The sequence below is a fragment of the Notolepis coatsorum genome, assembly GCF_963971535.1.
Source record: "Notolepis coatsorum genome assembly, chromosome: 11".
Taxonomy (NCBI): Eukaryota; Metazoa; Chordata; class Actinopteri; order Aulopiformes; family Paralepididae; genus Notolepis; species Notolepis coatsorum.
In genome coordinates, this window is record NC_140175.1 from 104,834,929 (window position 1) to 104,857,428 (window position 22,500).

The 22,500-nt window shown below is 42.9% G+C and overlaps 1 protein-coding gene across 1 annotated transcript in view; it reads right to left on the reverse strand.

Moving 5' to 3' along the window:
- Positions 1-22,500, reverse strand: part of LOC311237232 (histone-arginine methyltransferase CARM1) — a gene marked incomplete at its 5' end in the record, with an annotated part of 90,290 nt that overhangs the window by 8,945 nt on the left and 58,845 nt on the right. Inside the window, 3 exons of the mRNA XM_084325039.1 lie at positions 6,792-6,881; positions 10,265-10,350; positions 11,102-11,183. Coding sequence (XP_084181165.1) covers positions 6,792-6,881; positions 10,265-10,350; positions 11,102-11,183 — 258 coding nt within the window. The remainder of the gene's footprint in view (positions 1-6,791; positions 6,882-10,264; positions 10,351-11,101; positions 11,184-22,500) is intronic.

Genomic DNA, 22,500 nt, shown 5'->3' on the forward strand with positions numbered 1-22,500 from the left:
ACACTACAGAAGGTTAACCTTTCACTACCACAATACAGAAGGTTAACCTTTCACTACCACACTACAGACGGTTAACCATTCACTACCACACTACAGAAGGTTAACCCTTTCACTACCACACTACAGAATGCTAACCCTTTCACTACCACACTACAGAAGGTTAACATTTCACTACCACACTACATAAGGTTAACCCTTTCACTACCACACTACAGACGGTTAACCTTTCACTACCACACTACATGAGGTTAACCCTTTCACTACCACACTACAGAATGCTAACCCTTTCATTACCACACTACAAAAGGTTAACATTTCACTACCACACTACATGAGGTTAACCCTTTCACTACCACACTACAGACGGTTAACCTTTCACTACCACACTACAGACGGTTAACCCTTTAACTACCACACTACAGAAGGTTAACCTTTCACTACCACACTACAGAAGGTTAACCTTTCACTACCACACTACAGATGGTTAACCTTTCACTACCAAACTACAGACGGTTAACCCTTTCACTACCACACTACAGATGGTTAACCTTTCACTACCACACTACAGAAGGTTAACCCTTCACTACCACACTACAGATGGTTAACCCTTCACTACCACACTACAGAAGGTTAACCTTTCACTACCACACTACAGAAGGTTAACCCTTTCACTACCACACTAGAGAAGGTTAACCTTTCACTACCACAATACAGAAGGTTAACCTTTCACTACCACACTACAGACGGTTAACCTTTCACTACCACACTACAGAAGGTTAACCCTTTCACTACCACACTACAGAATGCTAACCCTTTCACTACCACACTACAGAAGGTTAACATTTCACTACCACACTACATAAGGTTAACCCTTTCACTACCACACTACAGACGGTTAACCTTTCACTACCACACTACATGAGGTTAACCCTTTCACTACCACACTACAGAATGCTAACCCTTTCATTACCACACTACAAAAGGTTAACATTTCACTACCACACTACATGAGGTTAACCCTTTCACTACCACACTACAGACGGTTAACCTTTCACTACCACACTACAGACGGTTAACCCTTTAACTACCACACTACAGAAGGTTAACCTTTCACTACCACACTACAGAAGGTTAACCTTTCACTACCACACTACAGAAGGTTAACCTTTCACTACCACACTACATAAGGTTAACCCTTTCACTACCACAATACAGAAGGTTAACCCTTTCACTACCACACTACAGAAGGTTAACCCTTTCACTACCACACTACAGAAGGTTCACCTTTCACTACCACACTACAGAAGGTTCACCTTTCACTACCACACTACAGAAGGTTAACCTTTCACTACCACACTACAGAAGGTTAACCCTTCACTACCACACTACAGAAGGTTAACCCTTCACTACCACACTACAGATGGTTAACCCTTCACTACCACACTACAGAAGGTTAACCTTTCACTACCACACTACAGAAGGTTAACCTTTCACTACCACACTACAGAAGGTTAACCCTTTCACTACCACACTACAGAAGGTTAACCTTTCACTACCACAATACAGAAGGTTAACCTTTCACTACCACACTACAGAAGGTTAACCTTTCACTACCACACTACAGACGGTTAACCCTTTAACTACCACACTACAGAAGGTTAACCTTTCACTACCACACTACAGAAGGTTAACCTTTCACTACCACACTACAGAAGGTTAACCTTTCACTACCACACTACATAAGGTTAACCCTTTCACTACCACAATACAGAAGGTTAACCCTTTCACTACCACACTACAGAAGGTTAACCCTTTCACTACCACACTACAGAAGGTTCACCTTTCACTACCACACTACAGAAGGTTCACCTTTCACTACCACACTACAGAAGGTTAACCTTTCACTACCACACTACAGAAGGTTAACCCTTCACTACCACACTACAGAAGGTTAACCCTTCACTACCACACTACAGATGGTTAACCCTTCACTACCACACTACAGAAGGTTAACCTTTCACTACCACACTACAGAAGGTTAACCTTTCACTACCACACTACAGAAGGTTAACCCTTTCACTACCACACTACAGAAGGTTAACCTTTCACTACCACAATACAGAAGGTTAACCTTTCACTACCACACTACAGAAGGTTAACCTTTCACTACCACACTACAGAAGGTTAACCCTTTCACTACCACACTACAGAATGCTAACCCTTTTACTACCACACTACAGAAGGTTAACCTTTCACTACCACACTACAGACGGTTAACCATTCACTACCACACTACAGAAGGTTAACCCTTTCACTACCACACTACAGAATGCTAACCCTTTCACTACCACACTACAGAAGGTTAACATTTCACTACCACACTACATAAGGTTAACCCTTTCACTACCACACTACAGACGGTTAACCTTTCACTACCACACTACATGAGGTTAACCCTTTCACTACCACACTACAGAATGCTAACCCTTTCATTACCACACTACAAAAGGTTAACATTTCACTACCACACTACATGAGGTTAACCCTTTCACTACCACACTACAGACGGTTAACCTTTCACTACCACACTACAGACGGTTAACCCTTTAACTACCACACTACAGAAGGTTAACCTTTCACTACCACACTACAGAAGGTTAACCTTTCACTACCACACTACAGAAGGTTAACCTTTCACTACCACACTACATAAGGTTAACCCTTTCACTACCACACTACAGAAGGTTAACCCTTTCACTACCACACTACAGAAGGTTAACCCTTTCACTACCACACTACAGAAGGTTAACCTTTCACTACCACACTACAGATGGTTAACCTTTCACTACCACACTACAGACGGTTAACCCTTTCACTACCACACTACAGAAGGTTAACCCTTCACTACCACACTACAGATGGTTAACCCTTCACTACCACACTACAGAAGGTTAACATTTCACTACCACACTACAGAAGGTTAACCTTTCACTACCACACTACAGAAGGTTAACCCTTTCACTACCACACTACAGAAGGTTAACCTTTCACTACCACAATACAGAATGTTAACCTTTCACTACCACACTACAGACGGTTAACCATTCACTACCACACTACAGAAGGTTAACCCTTTCACTACCACACTACAGAATGCTAACCCTTTCACTACCACACTACAGAAGGTTAACATTTCACTACCACACTACATAAGGTTAACCCTTTCACTACCACACTACAGACGGTTAACCTTTCACTACCACACTACATGAGGTTAACCCTTTCACTACCACACTACAGAATGCTAACCCTTTCATTACCACACTACAAAAGGTTAACATTTCACTACCACACTACATGAGGTTAACCCTTTCACTACCACACTACAGACGGTTAACCTTTCACTACCACACTACAGACGGTTAACCCTTTAACTACCACACTACAGAAGGTTAACCTTTCACTACCACACTACAGAAGGTTAACCTTTCACTACCACACTACAGAAGGTTAACCTTTCACTACCATACTACATAAGGTTAACCCTTTCACTACCACAATACAGAAGGTTAACCCTTTCACTACCACACTACAGAAGGTTAACCCTTTCACTACCACACTACAGAAGGTTAACCTTTCACTACCACACTACAGACGGTTAACCCTTTCACTACCACACTACAGATGGTTAACCTTTCACTACCACACTACAGAAGGTTAACCCTTCACTACCACACTACAGATGGTTAACCCTTCACTACCACACTACAGAAGGTTAACCTTTCACTACCACACTACAGAAGGTTAACCCTTCACTACCACACTACAGAAGGTTAATCTTTCACTACCACACTACAGATGGTTAACCCTTCACTACCACACTACAGAAGGTTAACCTTTCACTACCACAATACAGAAGGTTAACCTTTCACTACCACACTACAGACGGTTAACCATTCACTACCACACTACAGAAGGTTAACCCTTTCACTACCACACTACAGAATGCTAACCCTTTCACTACCACACTACAGAAGGTTAACATTTCACTACCACACTACATAAGGTTAACCCTTTCACTACCACACTACAGACGGTTAACCTTTCACTACCACACTACATGAGGTTAACCCTTTCACTACCACACTACAGAATGCTAACCCTTTCATTACCACACTACAAAAGGTTAACATTTCACTACCACACTACATGAGGTTAACCCTTTCACTACCACACTACAGACGGTTAACCTTTCACTACCACACTACAGACGGTTAACCCTTTAACTACCACACTACAGAAGGTTAACCTTTCACTACCACACTACAGAAGGTTAACCTTTCACTACCACACTACAGATGGTTAACCTTTCACTACCAAACTACAGACGGTTAACCCTTTCACTACCACACTACAGATGGTTAACCTTTCACTACCACACTACAGAAGGTTAACCCTTCACTACCACACTACAGATGGTTAACCCTTCACTACCACACTACAGAAGGTTAACCTTTCACTACCACACTACAGAAGGTTAACCTTTCACTACCACACTACAGAAGGTTAACCCTTTCACTACCACACTACAGAAGGTTAACCTTTCACTACCACAATACAGAAGGTTAACCTTTCACTACCACACTACAGACGGTTAACCTTTCACTACCACACTACAGAAGGTTAACCCTTTCACTACCACACTACAGAATGCTAACCCTTTCACTACCACACTACAGAAGGTTAACATTTCACTACCACACTACATAAGGTTAACCCTTTCACTACCACACTACAGACGGTTAACCTTTCACTACCACACTACATGAGGTTAACCCTTTCACTACCACACTACAGAATGCTAACCCTTTCATTACCACACTACAAAAGGTTAACATTTCACTACCACACTACATGAGGTTAACCCTTTCACTACCACACTACAGACGGTTAACCTTTCACTACCACACTACAGACGGTTAACCCTTTAACTACCACACTACAGAAGGTTAACCTTTCACTACCACACTACAGAAGGTTAACCTTTCACTACCACACTACAGAAGGTTAACCTTTCACTACCACACTACAGAAGGTTAACCTTTCACTACCACACTACATAAGGTTAACCCTTTCACTACCACAATACAGAAGGTTAACCCTTTCACTACCACACTACAGAAGGTTAACCCTTTCACTACCACACTACAGAAGGTTAACCTTTCACTACCACACTACAGATGGTTAACCTTTCACTACCACACTACAGACGGTTAACCCTTTCACTACCACACTACAGATGGTTAACCTTTCACTACCACACTACAGAAGGTTAACCCTTCACTACCACACTACAGATGGTTAACCCTTCACTACCACACTACAGAAGGTTAACCTTTCACTACCACACTACAGAAGGTTAACCTTTCACTACCACACTACAGAAGGTTAACCCTTTCACTACCACACTACAGAAGGTTAACCTTTCACTACCACACTACAGAAGGTTAACCTTTCACTACCACACTACAGAAGGTTAACCCTTCACTACCACACTACAGAAGGTTAATCTTTCACTACCACACTACAGATGGTTAACCCTTCACTACCACACTACAGAAGGTTAACCTTTCACTACCACAATACAGAAGGTTAACCTTTCACTACCACACTACAGACGGTTAACCATTCACTACCACACTACAGAAGGTTAACCCTTTCACTACCACACTACAGAATGCTAACCCTTTCACTACCACACTACAGAAGGTTAACATTTCACTACCACACTACATAAGGTTAACCCTTTCACTACCACACTACAGACGGTTAACCTTTCACTACCACACTACATGAGGTTAACCCTTTCACTACCACACTACAGAATGCTAACCCTTTCATTACCACACTACAAAAGGTTAACATTTCACTACCACACTACATGAGGTTAACCCTTTCACTACCACACTACAGACGGTTAACCTTTCACTACCACACTACAGACGGTTAACCCTTTAACTACCACACTACAGAAGGTTAACCTTTCACTACCACACTACAGAAGGTTAACCTTTCACTACCACACTACAGAAGGTTAACCTTTCACTACCACACTACATAAGGTTAACCCTTTCACTACCACAATACAGAAGGTTAACCCTTTCACTACCACACTACAGAAGGTTAACCCTTTCACTACCACACTACAGAAGGTTAACCTTTCACTACCACACTACAGAAGGTTAACCGTTCACTACCACACTACAGAAGGTTAACCCTTTCACTACCACACTACAGAAGGTTAACCCTTTCACTACCACACTACAGAAAGTTAATCTTTCACTACCACACTACAGAAGGTTAACCCTTTCACTACCACACTACAGAAGGTTAATCCTTTCACTACCACACTACAGAAGGTTAATCTTTCACTACCACACTACAGAAGGTTAACCTTTCACTACCACACTACAGAAGGTTAACCCTTTCACTACCACACTACAGAAGGTTAACCTTTCACTACCACACTACAGAAGGTTAACGCTTTCACTACCACAATACAGAAGGTTAACCTTTCACTACCACACTACAGAAGGTTAACCCTTTCACTACCACACTACAGACGGTTAACCTTTCACTACCACACTACAGAATGTTAACCCTTTCACTACCACACTACAGACGGTTGACCAGGAGGTAAGCTTATCCTCCCAGCCATAGTCAGGTGCACCTTTTCTTTTGACATTCTCTCTTGTGAGAGAAAAGAATGTCTTGTACAGTATAGCTCTTACTTGGAACCCAGAAACGCTACATCAAACCAGAAGGCCAGACCATGTACCAGACCAGACTGTGTCAGCTGGAACACAAAGGGAATCTCTATCCTGAAACAGAGAGAGAGACATAGACACATATCATATATTTCATTCATATCATTACTGCATATCAAATGTATATCAATATATTGTATCCCTATTGGGGCTGGGAATCTTTGGGAATCTCATGATTCAATTTTGATAGTTGGGGTCATGATTTAAAATCAATTCTCTCTAGGCAGACATTAGACACTACATTCGATTCCAGATTGCTATTAATCTTCATGTTACAAAGCATGTACACTGTACAGTATATTGTTTGAGACTTTCTGTTTGGCTAATCCTGGCAATATGTAGGATTTTGTGTATTAACCATTTATAGTTCTTGATAAGAAAGTTGAAAGATAGAGTATCATATAGTATCACATAGTATCACAAAGTAGCACATCATATATCACTTTTGTATAGTTAATATCGTATTGTATCTTATTGTATTGCATCGTATCACATTGTATCATATCATATAGTTCACATTGTATCGTATTGTATTGTATCACATTGCATCACATCGTATCGTATCACATTGTATTGTATCACATTCTATTGTATCTAGTGCTGTCAATCGATTATTTTATATTTAACTCGATTAATCACATGATGTCCATAGTTAACTCGTGATTAATCGCAAATTAATCTCATATATTTTTTTTTTACCTTAAACTGATCTTTTTCAAGTTCCAAGTTTTAATACTCTTATCAACATGCGAGTCAACAAATGCTTGCTTTATGCAGCCATTTAACACAAAAGGATGACCCACATGCATTGCAAATTTGCATCAAATTCAAAACAGAGTGATGCACAAAATAACTTAAAAGAAAATAATAATTTAAAACAATGAATATAGTGTGCATGAAATAATTGGGGAAAGAAAACGTTAGGAACTTGTTACATTCACCCACACTGATTAATCACACACCCCCCTCTCTCTCTCTCTCACACACACTCTCCCAGCTCTATTTCTCTCTTGCCCCTTCCTCATCTCTCTCACCCCCCTCTCTCTCTATATCTCACACTTTAATACTTTATTTGGTTCCACAAATTATATTACATAAACAGGGAATCAAATGTATCGGGGCCAAGCAGCACTGAACACTTAAGGGTACACATAGCACCTCCTTCTCCACGTGGCTAAGCTGCCAATAATAGCTGAGACAGAGCAATATTTGGCAATTTGTTTGGCTTTTCTTTTAGACATTGCAGCAATTCTCAGACCGGTCATGGTGGATTTGTGTACATGGCCAAGACTTCCGAACACAAGTACACCATATCTACACCTATACCCAAGGTCAGTCATCACACTGAGCAGTGGTTGGTATTTGATATACTTGTCCCGGAAGGCCTGGTCCATGTACAGGTCAAAGGTACAGCCTACTTCTATGACCAGCACCTCTCCGTGGCTGGTGTCAACAAAAACAACGTCCGGTGTATTGGGTATGTTAGCAAAAACATCGTTGGTAAGGCCAAACCACTCTGGTTTTACTCTGGCATGTTTGTACATTGTTGCACTAGCTGGTGATATGTTCCGTACCGCATCAGACACAATGTCCACAATACGGTCATGACGAGCGATGTACAGGTGTTTGTATGCATTACATCCGTTTGTTATGTGTGCAATGGATTCTAGGTGTTGTGAATCCTGATGGTTTAAACAGAATGGACTGTGAGTTTGAGGATACCAAGTGGACAGATTGTATTGGGTGGGTAATACCTGCAGTCTTGCTTTGATGGTAAATTTTAAAACATCCTCACCAACAGCGGCGTTCTTATACACTGAGTGTGAGACTGAGTGGTCAGCAAACTCCAAACAAGCTAGTTTGCCCTGTAGTCTGAGTCCACACCAGTGCTGCCTGATCTCAGACTGCTTCATGCTAAGCAGAACCCTCCTTGCAGAGTCTCTGTGCAGTTCGACAGTCTCTTCCTGCAAGTTCCTAACTTTTTCTTTCCCCTATTATTTCATGCACACTTTATTCATTGTTTTAAATTATTATTTTCTTTTAAGTGATTTTGTTTGTTTAGAATTTTATGCAAATTTGCAATGCATGAGGGTCATCCCTTTGTGTTAAATGGCTGCTTAAACAAAAAAAATGGGGATGAATAGTTCAAGTGTAAAGTTCAACACACTACTGTGTTATTAATCATTACTATGTAATGTTACAGTTAGTAAATTGGTATGCCCATCTGCTATTTTTTTGTTGGGCTCTTTTTATTTTTTTATATTATCTTTTTCCCCCTCCTTCTTTTTTCCCGATTTTCTCCCATCCCACCCTTCCTGGTTGTTGCGCACTTTCCCCTACTGTTGGTCCGAGAGGCCGGAGACTGTCACATGCTTTCCTCCGACGCATGTGCAGCCTGGCCGTGCAGATTCTCACTGGGAGAGTGTAACGTGTGGGAGGCCGCACTACCTCTCTCCAGATCCTACCCTCGCTGAGCAGGCGCCCCGACCGAACTGTAGGGGTCGCTGTCCACAACGCCCAGGACCCACCCGCCAGCTTTCCCACCCTATAATACTGCCAAGCTGGTGACAACGCCGGGAGCTGGATTCGAACACGCGAATCCAGCATCTCCGGCGTTGGTGACGAACGCAATCTCCGCTAAGACACCTGACCGCCCGTTGGGCTTTCTTTTTATAAAACATTTTTACAATGCAGTTTGCACATCTTAGTTACTTGAAGATTCTGGACAGTATTTCTCATTGTGGCAATAAATAAACATGCATTTTTGCATTTTTGCATAAAGCCAGCATTTGTCGACTCATGTTGATAAGAGTATTAAAACTTGAAAAAGATCAGTTTAAACTTTAAGGTAGATTTAAAACAGATAAAAAATATGTTGAGAATAAGATACAATGTGATATTGTGTCATATCGTGTCATATAATATCACATTGTATCTTATTGTGTCATATCATGTCATATAATAATATCACATTGTATCACATTGTATCTCATTGTGTCATATCGTGTCATATAATATCACATTGTATCACACTGTATCACATTGTGTCATATCGTGTCATATAATATCATATTGTATCACATTGTATCATATCGTGTCATATAATATCACATTGTATCATATCGTGTCATATAATATCAGATTGTATCACATTGTATTATATCGTGTCCTATAATATCATATTGTATCACATTGTATCACATTGTATCACATTGTATCATATCGTGTCATATAATATCACATTGTATCACATTGTATTATATCGTGTCATATCGTGTCCTATAATATCATATTGTATCACATTGTATCACATTGTATCATATCGTGTCCTATAATATCACATTGTATCATATCGTGTCACATCAGGTCAATCCTTTCCCATATTGGAGTATAGAGTTGTTATACAATCATATCCTATGATATGTCAGCAGTCTAACCTGTGTAGCTCCTCTTCTGTAGCCTCCATGAAATCGATACAGTGTCTTACAGACTTAGCCATCAGAACCTGCAGGTCGAAGGTATCCTGTTCACAATAAATACAGAAAGAAACACTAATTTAAAGAGATAGTTCTGATTTGTGGAACCCTACCCCTATTTCTGACTTACCGATGGTGTTGTTGAGCGGTAGCATCCTTTCTCAGCACAATCTATGTTCCTCACGACACCAGCTCTGGATAGTTAGCCAAAACCAACGCAAAGTCAATGGGGTCAAGCTCTCATCTGTACAAGCTGACTGAGGCTCACTGGAGTCTACTTTGTGTTGCACTGTGGGGTAGACTTCAGTGAGCCTCATATAGCTTGTACAGACAAGAGTTTGACCCCATTGACGTTGTGTTAGTTTGTGGCTAACTGTCCGGAGCCGGTGTGAGGAACCGCATTAAGTAAGAAATAGGTTCTAGAAGTCACAACTATCCCTTTAATGAAAAACTATAAATTATTATGAAAATCAAGGGTGCATGCAGACTACTGTCGATTACTGTGGGTTTAAACATACTGATACTGTGGGTCTAAACATACTGTTACTGTGGGTCTAAACATACTGTTACTGTGGGTCTAAACATACTGTTACTGTGGGTCTAAACATACTGTTACTGTGGGTCTAAACATACTGTTACTGTGGGTCTAAACATACTGATACTGTGGGTCTAAACATACTGTTACTGTGGGTCTAAACATACTGTTACTGTGGGTCTAAACATACTGTTACTGTGGGTCTAAACATACTGTTACTGTGGGTTTAAACATACTGATACTGTGGGTCTAAACATACTGACCACGATGGGTTGTCTGAAGAACTCGTCCACAGCAGCGTTATGAAGACCACTCAGATCTATACCATGAAAACTACGCTGCTGCCTGGAGAGAGAGATGGAGAGAGAGAGAGAGAGATTTTTTAGATTTTTTTTAGAACCGTTATTTACCAATAAATATTATCAATACATATATCTCACAATCAACAAGAACAAAACATCACAGACTCTACCTACAGCATCAAAAAACTAAACAAAAATAGGATTAAAGACTAGTTCCTCCTTAATGACTGCACAAATGGCTTCATTGTAACACCACCTTAAAACAAATTCTTCCATATTCTTCATTAGAGAGAGAGAGAGAGAGAGAGAGAGAGAGAGAGAGAGAGAGCGAAAGAGAGAGACACACAGAGAGAGACAGAGAGAGAGAGAGAGAGAGAGAAATAGAGAGAGAGAAAGAGAGAGAGACAGAAAGAGTCAGAAAGAGAGAGTCAGAGACAGAGAAAGACGGAGAGAGAGACAAAGAGAAAGAGAGAGATAGATTGAATCAGAAAGAGAGAGATGGAGAATGAGAGGGACAGAGAGAAAGGGAGAGATATGGAGAGAGACAGAGAGATATCCATTATCCTGGTACCGGCTTACAAACAAAGATCACGTGAAGATCACGTGACGCCGTCGTGTCACGTGAGGTAAAAAGATGGACCGACCAATCAGAGGCCACGCTTCAGGACGCTCTCGAGGACGTCGACTGGGGAATGTTTGAGGGATTTGAGGGACGTCAGCGAGTTCACAGACACTGTGGTGTGCTTCATAACAACACTTTCTGATAGTATTGTCCCCACAAAGAAGGCGAGGGTGTTCCCGAACCAGAAACCATGGGTGGACAGTACTATCAGAGCAGCTCTGAAAACTCGCACCACTGCCTACAACCTTGGCAGAGAGTCAGGAAACATGGAAGACTACAAGACAACAGTCTACACTCTGCGCAAGGCTGTTAAACTTGCGAAAAAGACGTATGCTGACAAGATGGAGGCACAAATGGCACAGAATGACACAAGAGGCTTATGGCGGGGACTGAGGACGATAACTGACTACAAAGTCAGCGCCCCCTCAATGGGGAGCGACGACGCCTCCCTCGCGGACCAGCTCAACACCTTCTACGCGCGGTTTGGTGCAAACAGCGGCGCCGCTAGCTCAACGGCTAGTGACGTCACTGGCGCGCCGGCTGTTGTGGAGGGGGGGGACGCTCTCTCATTGACGGTACACAGTGTGAGAAGAGCATTTATGCAGGTGAATACCAGAAAGGCTGCTGGCCCAGATGGAATAACAGGACGCATACTTAAGTCCTGTGCTAACCAGCTAGCCCCTGTGTTCACCACCATATTTAATCGATCCCTGGAGGAGTCAGTGGTCCCTGCCAGCTTCAAGATGTCTACCATTATCCCGGTACCAAAGAAACCCTCCCCAGCAGGTCTCAATGACTACAGACCGGTGGCACTCACCTCTGTGGCCATGAAATGTTTCGAGAGGCTGGTCAAGGATCACATTTGTGCCTCCCTCCCCAGTGATATGGACCCTATGCAATTTGCATACAGGCCAAACAGGTCCACTGATGATGCGGTCTCCCAAGTACTGCACATCACCCTCTCTCACCTAGACCGTCAGAAGGGGCTATGTGAGACTGTTGTTCATTGACTACAGCTCAGCGTTCAACACCATAGTCCCCACCAGACTGGTGGACAAGCTGATCGAGCTGGGTCTGAGCTCCGCTCTGAGCGCCTGGATACTGGACTTTCTGAGTGAAAGGCCCCAGGCGGTCAGGGTGGGGGGTCAGACCTCCAACACCATCACCCTGAGCATCGGGTCCCCCCAGGGCTGTGTTCTGAGCCCCCTGCTGTACTCACTATACACACATGACTGTGTGGCCAAGTTCAGCTCCAACTCCATAGTGAAGTTTGCGGACGACACAGTGGTGGTGGGGCTGATCTCGGACAACGACGAGAAGGCCTACCGGGAGGAGGTTGAGGTACTGGAACGCTGGTGCCAGGACAACAGCCTGCTCCTGAACATTGGTAAAACCAAGGAGCTGATCGTGGATTATAGGAGAGGACAGCAGGAGACACACACACCACTGTGGATAAACGGGGCTACCGTGGACAGGGTGAGCAGCTTCAAGTACCTGGGGGTCCACATCTCAGAGGATCTGACATGGACAACACACATAGACTCAGTCGTAAAAAAGGCGAAGCAACGCCTCTACCACCTGAGACAGTTAAGGAAGTTCAGAGTATCTGGGAAGATACTCCAGTCCTTCTACTCCGGAGCTGTAGAGAGCATCTTGACTGGAAACATCACTGCCTGGTATGGAAACAGCACGGCACAGGACAAGAAGGCCCTACAGAGAGTGGTGCGCTCAGCCGAGCGTACCACGGGTATTGCACTACCACCCCTGCAGGTTCTATACAACAAGAAGTGCAAATCCAGAGCCTGCAGAATAATGAAAGACCCTCACCACCCCAACAACAGCCTGTTCATGCTGCTGAGGTCAGGCAGATGCCTGCGAACACCAGCTACTAGGACAGAGAGACTTCGGCTCAGCTTCTTCCCCCAGGCCATCAGAGCCTTGAACACTGAACTCTCCACGCACAAGCACACATGAGCACACACACGACACACACACTGTACACGCTCACACACTAGCAGCCACTTTAACATGAGCAAGCACACACTCATGCTGCACACACCCACACTTACGGCCACTAAGGAAAGGTCACTTTAAAAATAGTATAGTATAACCGGAGATTGTATAAATTAGCATGTACAGAAAGACACTACCAAAGGACCTAGCATGTCATCCATGCTCTGTAAATAGCTTGTGTACATATACCGATATGCCCTAATATGTTACTTGTTTATTGCACAATGTTACTTGTTTATTGCACAATGTTGATCTATTATATGGTATTGCACATCGTTGCGGGCAAGACCACCCGCATTTCATTGTATACTTGTATGCTGTGACAAATAAAACTCTTGACTCTTGGGTAGAGCATGGAACTAACACTGCTAGGGTTAGGGGTTTCATTCCCTGTGTAGCTCAATAGGTATAGCACTAATAATGCCAGGGTTAAGGGTACCATTACCATACCTGAGGCCACATATAGACCGTTTCAGTGGAATATTGTGTTTGGAACAGGAACGTTTATTTCCTGTGGCAGTGTTTGCTAATATCAATAGCTGTTCCCGTAGCAACGTGAGTTCTACTGGAAAGGTTGATACCCACCTCAACAGGAATAAGCTGGTGGCAACTTCGGTCTCAAACTCAATTTACCTGGGGGCCGCTGGAGGTAAAGTCTGGGTGAGGCTGGGCCGCATCAAATATTCCACACAAAAATGGTTTCAAGTATTCCAAAAAAAAGTACAACTGATCCAATCTTCTCAATCTTTAGCAATAACATTTCAGAACATGAACAGTTCTTCAGAACATGAACGGTTCTTCAGAACATGAACGGTTCTTCAGAACATGAACGGTTCTTCAGAACATAGGCTTCTCAGTGGTGTCAGTGGACTCATCCACAGCTATGGAAATGCACTGTGCATTTTTTTATTCTATCACAAAGCTGTTTAATCAAATCATCAGCCAGTATTTCAGTTATTCTGGTTGCTGTGCTATCTGAGGGGGATTTGCCCTTTTTTCCCTTCAAACATGGTCTCCATCACTTCAGTCATACATTATTTTATTATTTATGCATCAGAGATTGGCTTCTTGTGTTTAGCCAACACCCATGCCACTGAGTGAGGACTTGGTTGCTTTTTCTCGTTGTGACATAGCTTTAACAATAATTCTGCTTGCAGCTTGATATGATGATTTCATTCCATTTATTTTTGTGGTTCTTAGCACTGAATTTTGAGGAAAGGTTGCATTAAAATAACTGTTTTGTTTCGTAGTGGCATTTCAAATTGCCACCCTTCACAAGAGCTACCGTTTCTTGGCATATTAGTCACATTGGTTTGGTGCTGGGACTCAGGATGAACGCATATTTTTCAGCCCATTCACCTTTGAATTGAAGTCGACTTTTCTTTTACTTACATCTTTGAACATGCCATATTTTTCTGCTGGCTGCCTGCTGGTGAAACTAGGCTACTAGCTACATTTATCTCACAGAGATAAAACTGGGAGCGAGGCTACTGTAGATACGCTGTCAACTCTGCTCTGACTCTGACTGTTTAAGACCCGCCCTACTCTGCATCTGATTCGCAGACTGTGGGTGAGGGGGGAAAACGCTGACGGGACGCTGAATGTGATTGGACCAGAGCAGAGTACACAGACACAGAGTGGCAGTGCAGCCGGACATGCAGAGCACTGCTTGCAGAGGAGATAGCGAGGATGCATTTGCCTTCCACTTTACTTGGTATCACTCCGGAATGCTTGTATCCTTTCGGCAAGCAACCTTCCCTTCCGCGTTGCTCTGATTGGCCGAGCGCGCGCATGCGCATGAGCCGCGATAAGCCCCTCAGCCAGGCAGGAATACTAAACTCCAGTTAACCTAATTTATACAAATGGAAGTATTGATTCCGCCGTAACGAATCGGTGGGGCTAATCGAAAGGACTGGACACGGACAAGTTAAACTAACCTAAAGTTAGTTGTTCACCAACAATCTACAGACACCAACAAACACAGAACCGGACTGTTATATTAAATTAATTGATTGCTGTTTAACTTGTCCGTGTCCAGTCCTTTTGATTAGCCCCACCGTTCATTGTAAACAAATGGGGGGGCAAAAAAATAAAAAAAACTCAGAGCGTGTTTTTATAGTCACATATTTGTCATGTGTAGGTGGGTTTTCCAGCAAACTCACCACTCTCGCTGCCGTTGAATTCGTAAGGGCTGCTACCACATAGTAGTACTTGGTGGCATCCGCGGTAATATCCCTGAGAGCGAATTGGGCTTTGGCTTGCACGAACCAAGCGTTGGCACTCTGCGCAGCTTGAGTGAAACTGCGTTCAAAGTTCTGCGATCTGCGTTCTGTTGTTCAGTTGACATGTTCGATATAATCTCCGAAATACGTCCAAGGGTCACAAATGTAGGAATGCAGTAATGATAGCGTAGACGGAGTCGTGTTCCGATGCAAAAACATTAGTTTATTACGCACGCTACTGTCGCACAAACAACACTTCCATTCAACTTTCACTCGTCTGTCTCTCTTTAACTACATCATCCCCCGCTAAGGGTCATGGGAGATGTAGTAAACACCACAAAAGGCTAGAATGCCGTGAATTATGTCCCAGTAAGTAGCCACTACACGCAAATCATTAATCATACATCCAAAATAGCATACGTTTATTATTATACACGATGATGATACAGAAAATTACAGAAAAATTAGAAATGCATGGCAAAAGTAGCATTTATTTTCAATAATTTAGAGACCCCCCAAAGATTCACAAATCATGTATTCAGGTGAGCTGATGTCTGATCTAAGGGAGCCATGGCTCCCACAGCTCCCCCTGTGGATCGCACCCTGGTCTTATATAGGATATACCCTTAATACCTGTTATCTAAAAACCTACACACATATGCTCCAGCTCGTACCCCCCCCCCTCCCGGACCCCCCATTGGATAATCCATCCATTTTCCCTCGCTCCTAACCAGACATTACCATTATATGCTAGCTTTTATTTTCTCCACCACTTCTAACCACAATGTCATTTTGGATTCATTGAGACCCAAAATTCTTGCTGTAGATATTTCTTGATAGATCACATCGAGATATGTAATAATCCAGACCTTTCGGCAAATTTTTTCCGGTTGGAACCATTGTGATGCTATCAGCTTTTTAGCCACTGTGATACCCGATAAAACCAATCTCTTTAGCTGTGGATGTACTGCACACTCAAAAACATCATTCAGCAGTAATACAGAGGGGTGTACAGGTATATTCCAAGTTAAGAGATTTGATAATTGCTGGGTCACCTCTTTCCAGAATATCTTAACTGGTGGGCAGTCCCAGCATAAATATCCCCTCGTCCCCATTTGTACATAAGGAGCATTTGGAGTCTTGTATAAGACCAATTTTTTTCAGTCTTATAGGAGTCAAGTATGTCCTGTGAATATAGTTAAGATTGATTTGTTGATGGTCCGGGTTCCTTGATGTGAGTCGAACATTTGCCCAGGCTTCTTGCCAATCAAAATTCCAGGTCTGGTATATCCCTCCTCCAGACGGAGTCTAGGTGGAGGGTTTCATATGAGGACGTTAGTAATTGATGATAAAAATCTGAAACAAAACCTCTTGATGTCTCTCTTTCATAGAAGAATTTGTGGTATCTGTGGTGTTCAATTGGTTTCGTTAATGGAACACCTTGAGTCTTCAAACATAACAATAACTGTAAGTAAAAAAGATGTGTGGACTTGGTGAGATAAAAATGTTTCCGTATTTCTTCATAACTACAGAAACCCTGTTTGTTAAAAACATCCCCTAATGAGTGTATGCCTTGCTTTTCCCATATAGGGAATCTTATAGGTCGTTTTCCAATCAAGAGTGCATTGTTATTGAATAAGGGAGTATGATTGTGCCATTTATGTGGGTTAGGATATTTTTTTTGTGTTTCACGCCATATCCGGATCGCATGAGTAATTATGGGGCCAAATTTTCGTTCGCAATGCTTGATTGATAGTTTAGTGTATGCTATGTCCTTCAGTCTATGTGGGGCTACTATGTTTTCTTCTAATTTTCTCCAGGATACTAATGCTTGGGGATCAAACCATGTTGTCAATGGTCTTAATGTGTACGCCTTAAAATAGTGGAAAAAATCTGGAAATGCCATGCCACCGTCTGCTTTATTTCTCTGTGCGGTGGATCTTTTTATACGTGGTGGTTTGTTATTCCAAATAAATTTGTATGTGGAGGAGTGTAATTTTTTCCAGTAACCCTCTGGAGGGGGTAACGGTAGCATTGAGCTGAAAAAGTTGATTCTAGGTAGTACGTCCATCTTAACTATTGATATCCGTGCCTGTACTGAGTTTTTAAGTTTTGCCCACCTATCAAGGTCGTCTTTGATTTTGTTTTGGATTTTTGTGTAATTGTGCTTCACCGTTTGTCTTATGGTGGGGAATATTTCCACTCCCAAACATCTAAAATGTTTTACCATAGTTATCTCTCCTGGGAGGGTTATATCTTTTTTTGCAGGGGCGTTAAGTGGAAGGAAAGCCGACTTCGAACAATTTATCTTGAATCCCGATAAATCTCCAAAGTTCTCAATCAACTTGAGCAGATGAGGCAGTGTGGTGTTGGGGTTTTGCATGAACAGTATTACGTCGTCCGCATATAAACTAATTTTATGTTGTGTGCCCTTGATTACGATTGGTTCTATGGATTGGGATTGTCTTATATATTGTGCTAAAGGTTCTAATGATAGATCGAATAGTCCGGGACTAAGAGGGCAACCCTGTCTAGCTGAGCGTGATACCGGAAAGATTCCGGAGGTGATTATACCTGTTGTAATCATGGCCGATGGGTCTTTGTATACTACTTTAATCATATCAATGAAACCTAGAGTTCTCGTACCAAAAGAAGAGTGACTAATATTATGATATGTGTTGTCCGCTAACGTATCTATGTCTTTCTCTAGAATGTGCGTTTCGCTTAGCAGAGCAACGTCCACCTGTTCTTTTTTCATCAGTGTGAGCACGCTTTTGCGTTTGTGTTGGTTATTTATTCCCCCAGTGTTCCAGATCATTATATTCAAACTAGCCATAATCTATACATGTTGTTGTGTAGTTATTGGTAATGCTTCTGGAGTGCGAGGCAACAATAGATATACATCCAACTAGTGAGGTCCCGTTGAGAGCCGAGCATAAAAACATACATATATACAAATAAAAATCCCCTTTCCCCCCCTCCCACCGAGAATCGTACAGGATTGTGTCCCATAGACACATCCTACACGTATGACTCCCTCCCTTAGGCCACCGGATTACCCAAATTGAGCTTTGTAATCCTATTCTTCCTATGATAATTGCCATAGGATCTAAAACTTTCATTCTAATTCAATAGAATGTCGCTTTTGGTCTTGCGCCTTTCCATTAATGTACTAACAAAAGTTTGAAAAATGAAAAATATACCTTCATTAATATATTCATTTGAACCTTCTACTAACTTATGTAGGAAACATCAGAAAAAAGGAAAAGAGTGGAGATAAACACTAACACCTTAAAATGAAAAAAAATAACAATGAAAGATAAAAAATAAAAAAGGAGTGAGAACTAAAATAAAACTCATTAGAGAAAAACAGATAAAATAAAATTGAGTAAAGAGAAAAAAGAGAAAAACAGAGACTTTTAGAGCTACATTGTGCAAATCTCTAAATCAGTGGAGTAATTATTTAAAATATTAGAATAACCTTGTCGTGCTTATACATTTAGATGTGGCTAATGTCTTTTTTTTTTTTTTTTTTTAAAGCCTTATTAAAGCCTAATTAGACTTCAGTCCTTGAATCCTATGCTTATTCACACCAGATGTTAGTGTTAAATTTACAGGCCTTCGTTGAAGGGGTGCATTATATTCTAGAAGGTTGTAGAATACTAGTAAATATGTAAACACTGCTGTTATGTTCCAGAATGATCTTCCTACCCAGGGGTCATGACCTTCTAGTATTTTCCGGGATATTCCTTTGTGTCCCTGAGCAGTCGAGAGAGGAGCCCAGAATGTTCCAGAATGTTCATAATGTCAATGTTGGATTATTGTCTCCACAGAGACCAGAAGACTGTAAATATAATGCCTTACGAGCCATATTAAACATCTTGTGCCTTATTGTTGCCAGCGTGCATATCATCTGTTACTTTTGTTGAGCCGTGGTAAAGTCATTCTAATAAAATTACTAAAATACAAAGAGAAAGAGAGAGATGAGTAAGCTTATCTGATTCGAGCCAGTGTTGCGTCCTGCCCGGGGGGACCAGATCCATGTTGCTTCATGTAATCTTCGGCGGCTTTAGGCGTGCGTATTCCCTGCCTAATACCGTCTTTTCCCAAGATCGATAATAGTGCCGGGTAGTTAAGGATTGGCCTGAGACCACTCTTAAACATTCTCTGCATCACATCCTTGTAGGGGAAACGCTGAGCGATGGCCTCCTTACATAGATCTTCGTAGATAGATATTGAATTTTCACCATATTTCAGTTTCCCCCTTTGATTGCGCGCTGCTCTAATGATGGCGTCTCTTATTACCGTCTTACGGGGTAACAATAACTCTCGGACCGTTAACACTAAACTCTGATGTCAAGTAGGGGGCCGCAAAATATCATCCCGCAGGCCGCAATTGGCCCGGGGGCCGCGAGTTTGAGACCCGAGCTAGTAGGATGACAGACTGTATGTTTCTGCCTTCATTCCTCAAGGCTGACAGAGCTTATCATCCCCCATAGTGGTGGAGACAACACACACACACGCACACACACACACGCACACACAAACACACGCACGCACGCACGCATGCACACACACGCACACACGCACACAAACACACACACACACAAGCACACACAAAAACACACACAAGCACACACAAAAACGCGCACACACACGCACACACACATGCGCACACACACATATGCACAAAACCAATGCAAATAGTGATTTAATAAATAAAGATTTCTTATAATCAATACCCTTATTTGTAATAAATTACTCCCTGTTCATGAGGGCTAAGCGAGGGGCAGTCAGACCAGGCGTTACGGATGAATATGTCTGGGTCCTTTTTGTCTGAATCAAACTCAACTTTAATCAAATAAAGTGACAAAAACAGATCTTTCATTTTCAGATATTTAGATAATAAAATACTCAACCTCTACTGTCTTTAAGCATGAATGAACACAACACTCTAACTTACCATCTTTAGATAATAAAGTACTCAAACTCTACTAATAAGCTCTGAGCTTTTTTGTGTTCATCCTTGGCAGTATCTCCTGACTGTGCTTTCTGTCACATGTTATTTTTATATTGTCAAATAAAGTCATTCATTCATTCATTTGTACTGTCTTTATGAATGAACACAACACTCTAACTCACCATCTTGATAATAAAGTACTCAACCTCTACTGTCTTTAACTATGAATGAACACAACACAACTTACCATCTTTATATAACTCAAGTAAAATGGGTCTGAGAGGGGCAGAGAGGGATGAGAGGAGGTGAGAGGAGCTGAGAGGAGGTGAGAGGAGCTGAGAGGAGCTGAGAGGAGCTGAGAGGAGCTGAGAGGAGGTGAGAGGAGCTGAGAGGAGATGAGAGGAGGTGAGAGGGGCAGAGAGGGATGAGAGGAGGTGAGAGGAGCTGAGAGGAGGTGAGAGGAGCTGAGAGGAGCTGAGAGGAGCTGAGAGGAGGTGAGAGGAGCTGAGAGGAGATGAGAGGAGGTGAGAGGGGCAGAGAGGGATGAGAGGAGCTGAGAGAGGAGGTGAGAGGGGCTGAGAGGAGGTGAGAGGAGGTGAGAGGAGCTGAGAGGAGCTGAGAGGAGGTGAGAGGAGGTGAGAGGAGCTGAGAGGAGGAGAGAGGAGGTGAGAGGAGCTGAGAGGAGGAGAGAGGAGCTGAGAGGAGGTGAGAGGAGCTGAGAGGAGCTGAGAGGAGGAGAGAGGAGGTGAGAGGAGCTGAGAGGAGGAGAGAGGAGCTGAGAGGAGGAGAGAGGAGCTGAGAGGAGGAGAGAGGAGCTGAGAGGAGCTGAGAGGAGGAGAGAGGAGCTGAGAGGATGAGAGGAGCTGAGAGGAGGTGAGAGGAGGAGAGAGGAGCTGAGAGGAGGAGAGAGGAGCTGAGAGGAGGAGAGAGGAGCTGAGAGGAGGAGAGAGGAGCTGAGAGGAGGTGAGAGGAGGTGAGAGGAGCTGACAGGAGGAGAGAGGAGGTGAGAGGAGCTGACAGGAGGAGAGAGGAGCTGAGAGGAGCAGAGAGGAGCTGAGAGGAGGAGAGGAGCTGAGAGGAGCTGAGAGGAGCTGAGAGGAGGAGAGGAGCTGAGAGGAGGAGAGGAGCTGAGAGGAGGAGAGGAGCTGAGAGGAGCTGAGAGGAGGAGAGGAGCTGAGAGGAGGAGAGAGGAGCTGAGAGGAGGAGAGAGGATGAGAGGAGGTGAGAGGAGCTGAGAGGAGAAAAAATAAAAAATAAAAAAATCTTTTTCCCCCTCCTTCTTTTTCCGATTTTTCTCCCATCCCACTGTTAGTCGTTATGCCAATTCCCAACCCCCTTCCTGGTTGTTGCGCACTTTCCCCTACTGTTGGTCCGAGAGGCCGGAGACTGTCACATGCTTTCCTCCGACACATGTGCAGCCAGCCGGCCGGCAGCCAGCCTGGCCGCGCAGATTCTCACCGGGAGAGTGTAACGTGTGGAAGGTCGCACTACCTCTCTCCAGATCCTACCCTTGCTGAGCAGGCGCCCCGACCGAACTGTAGGG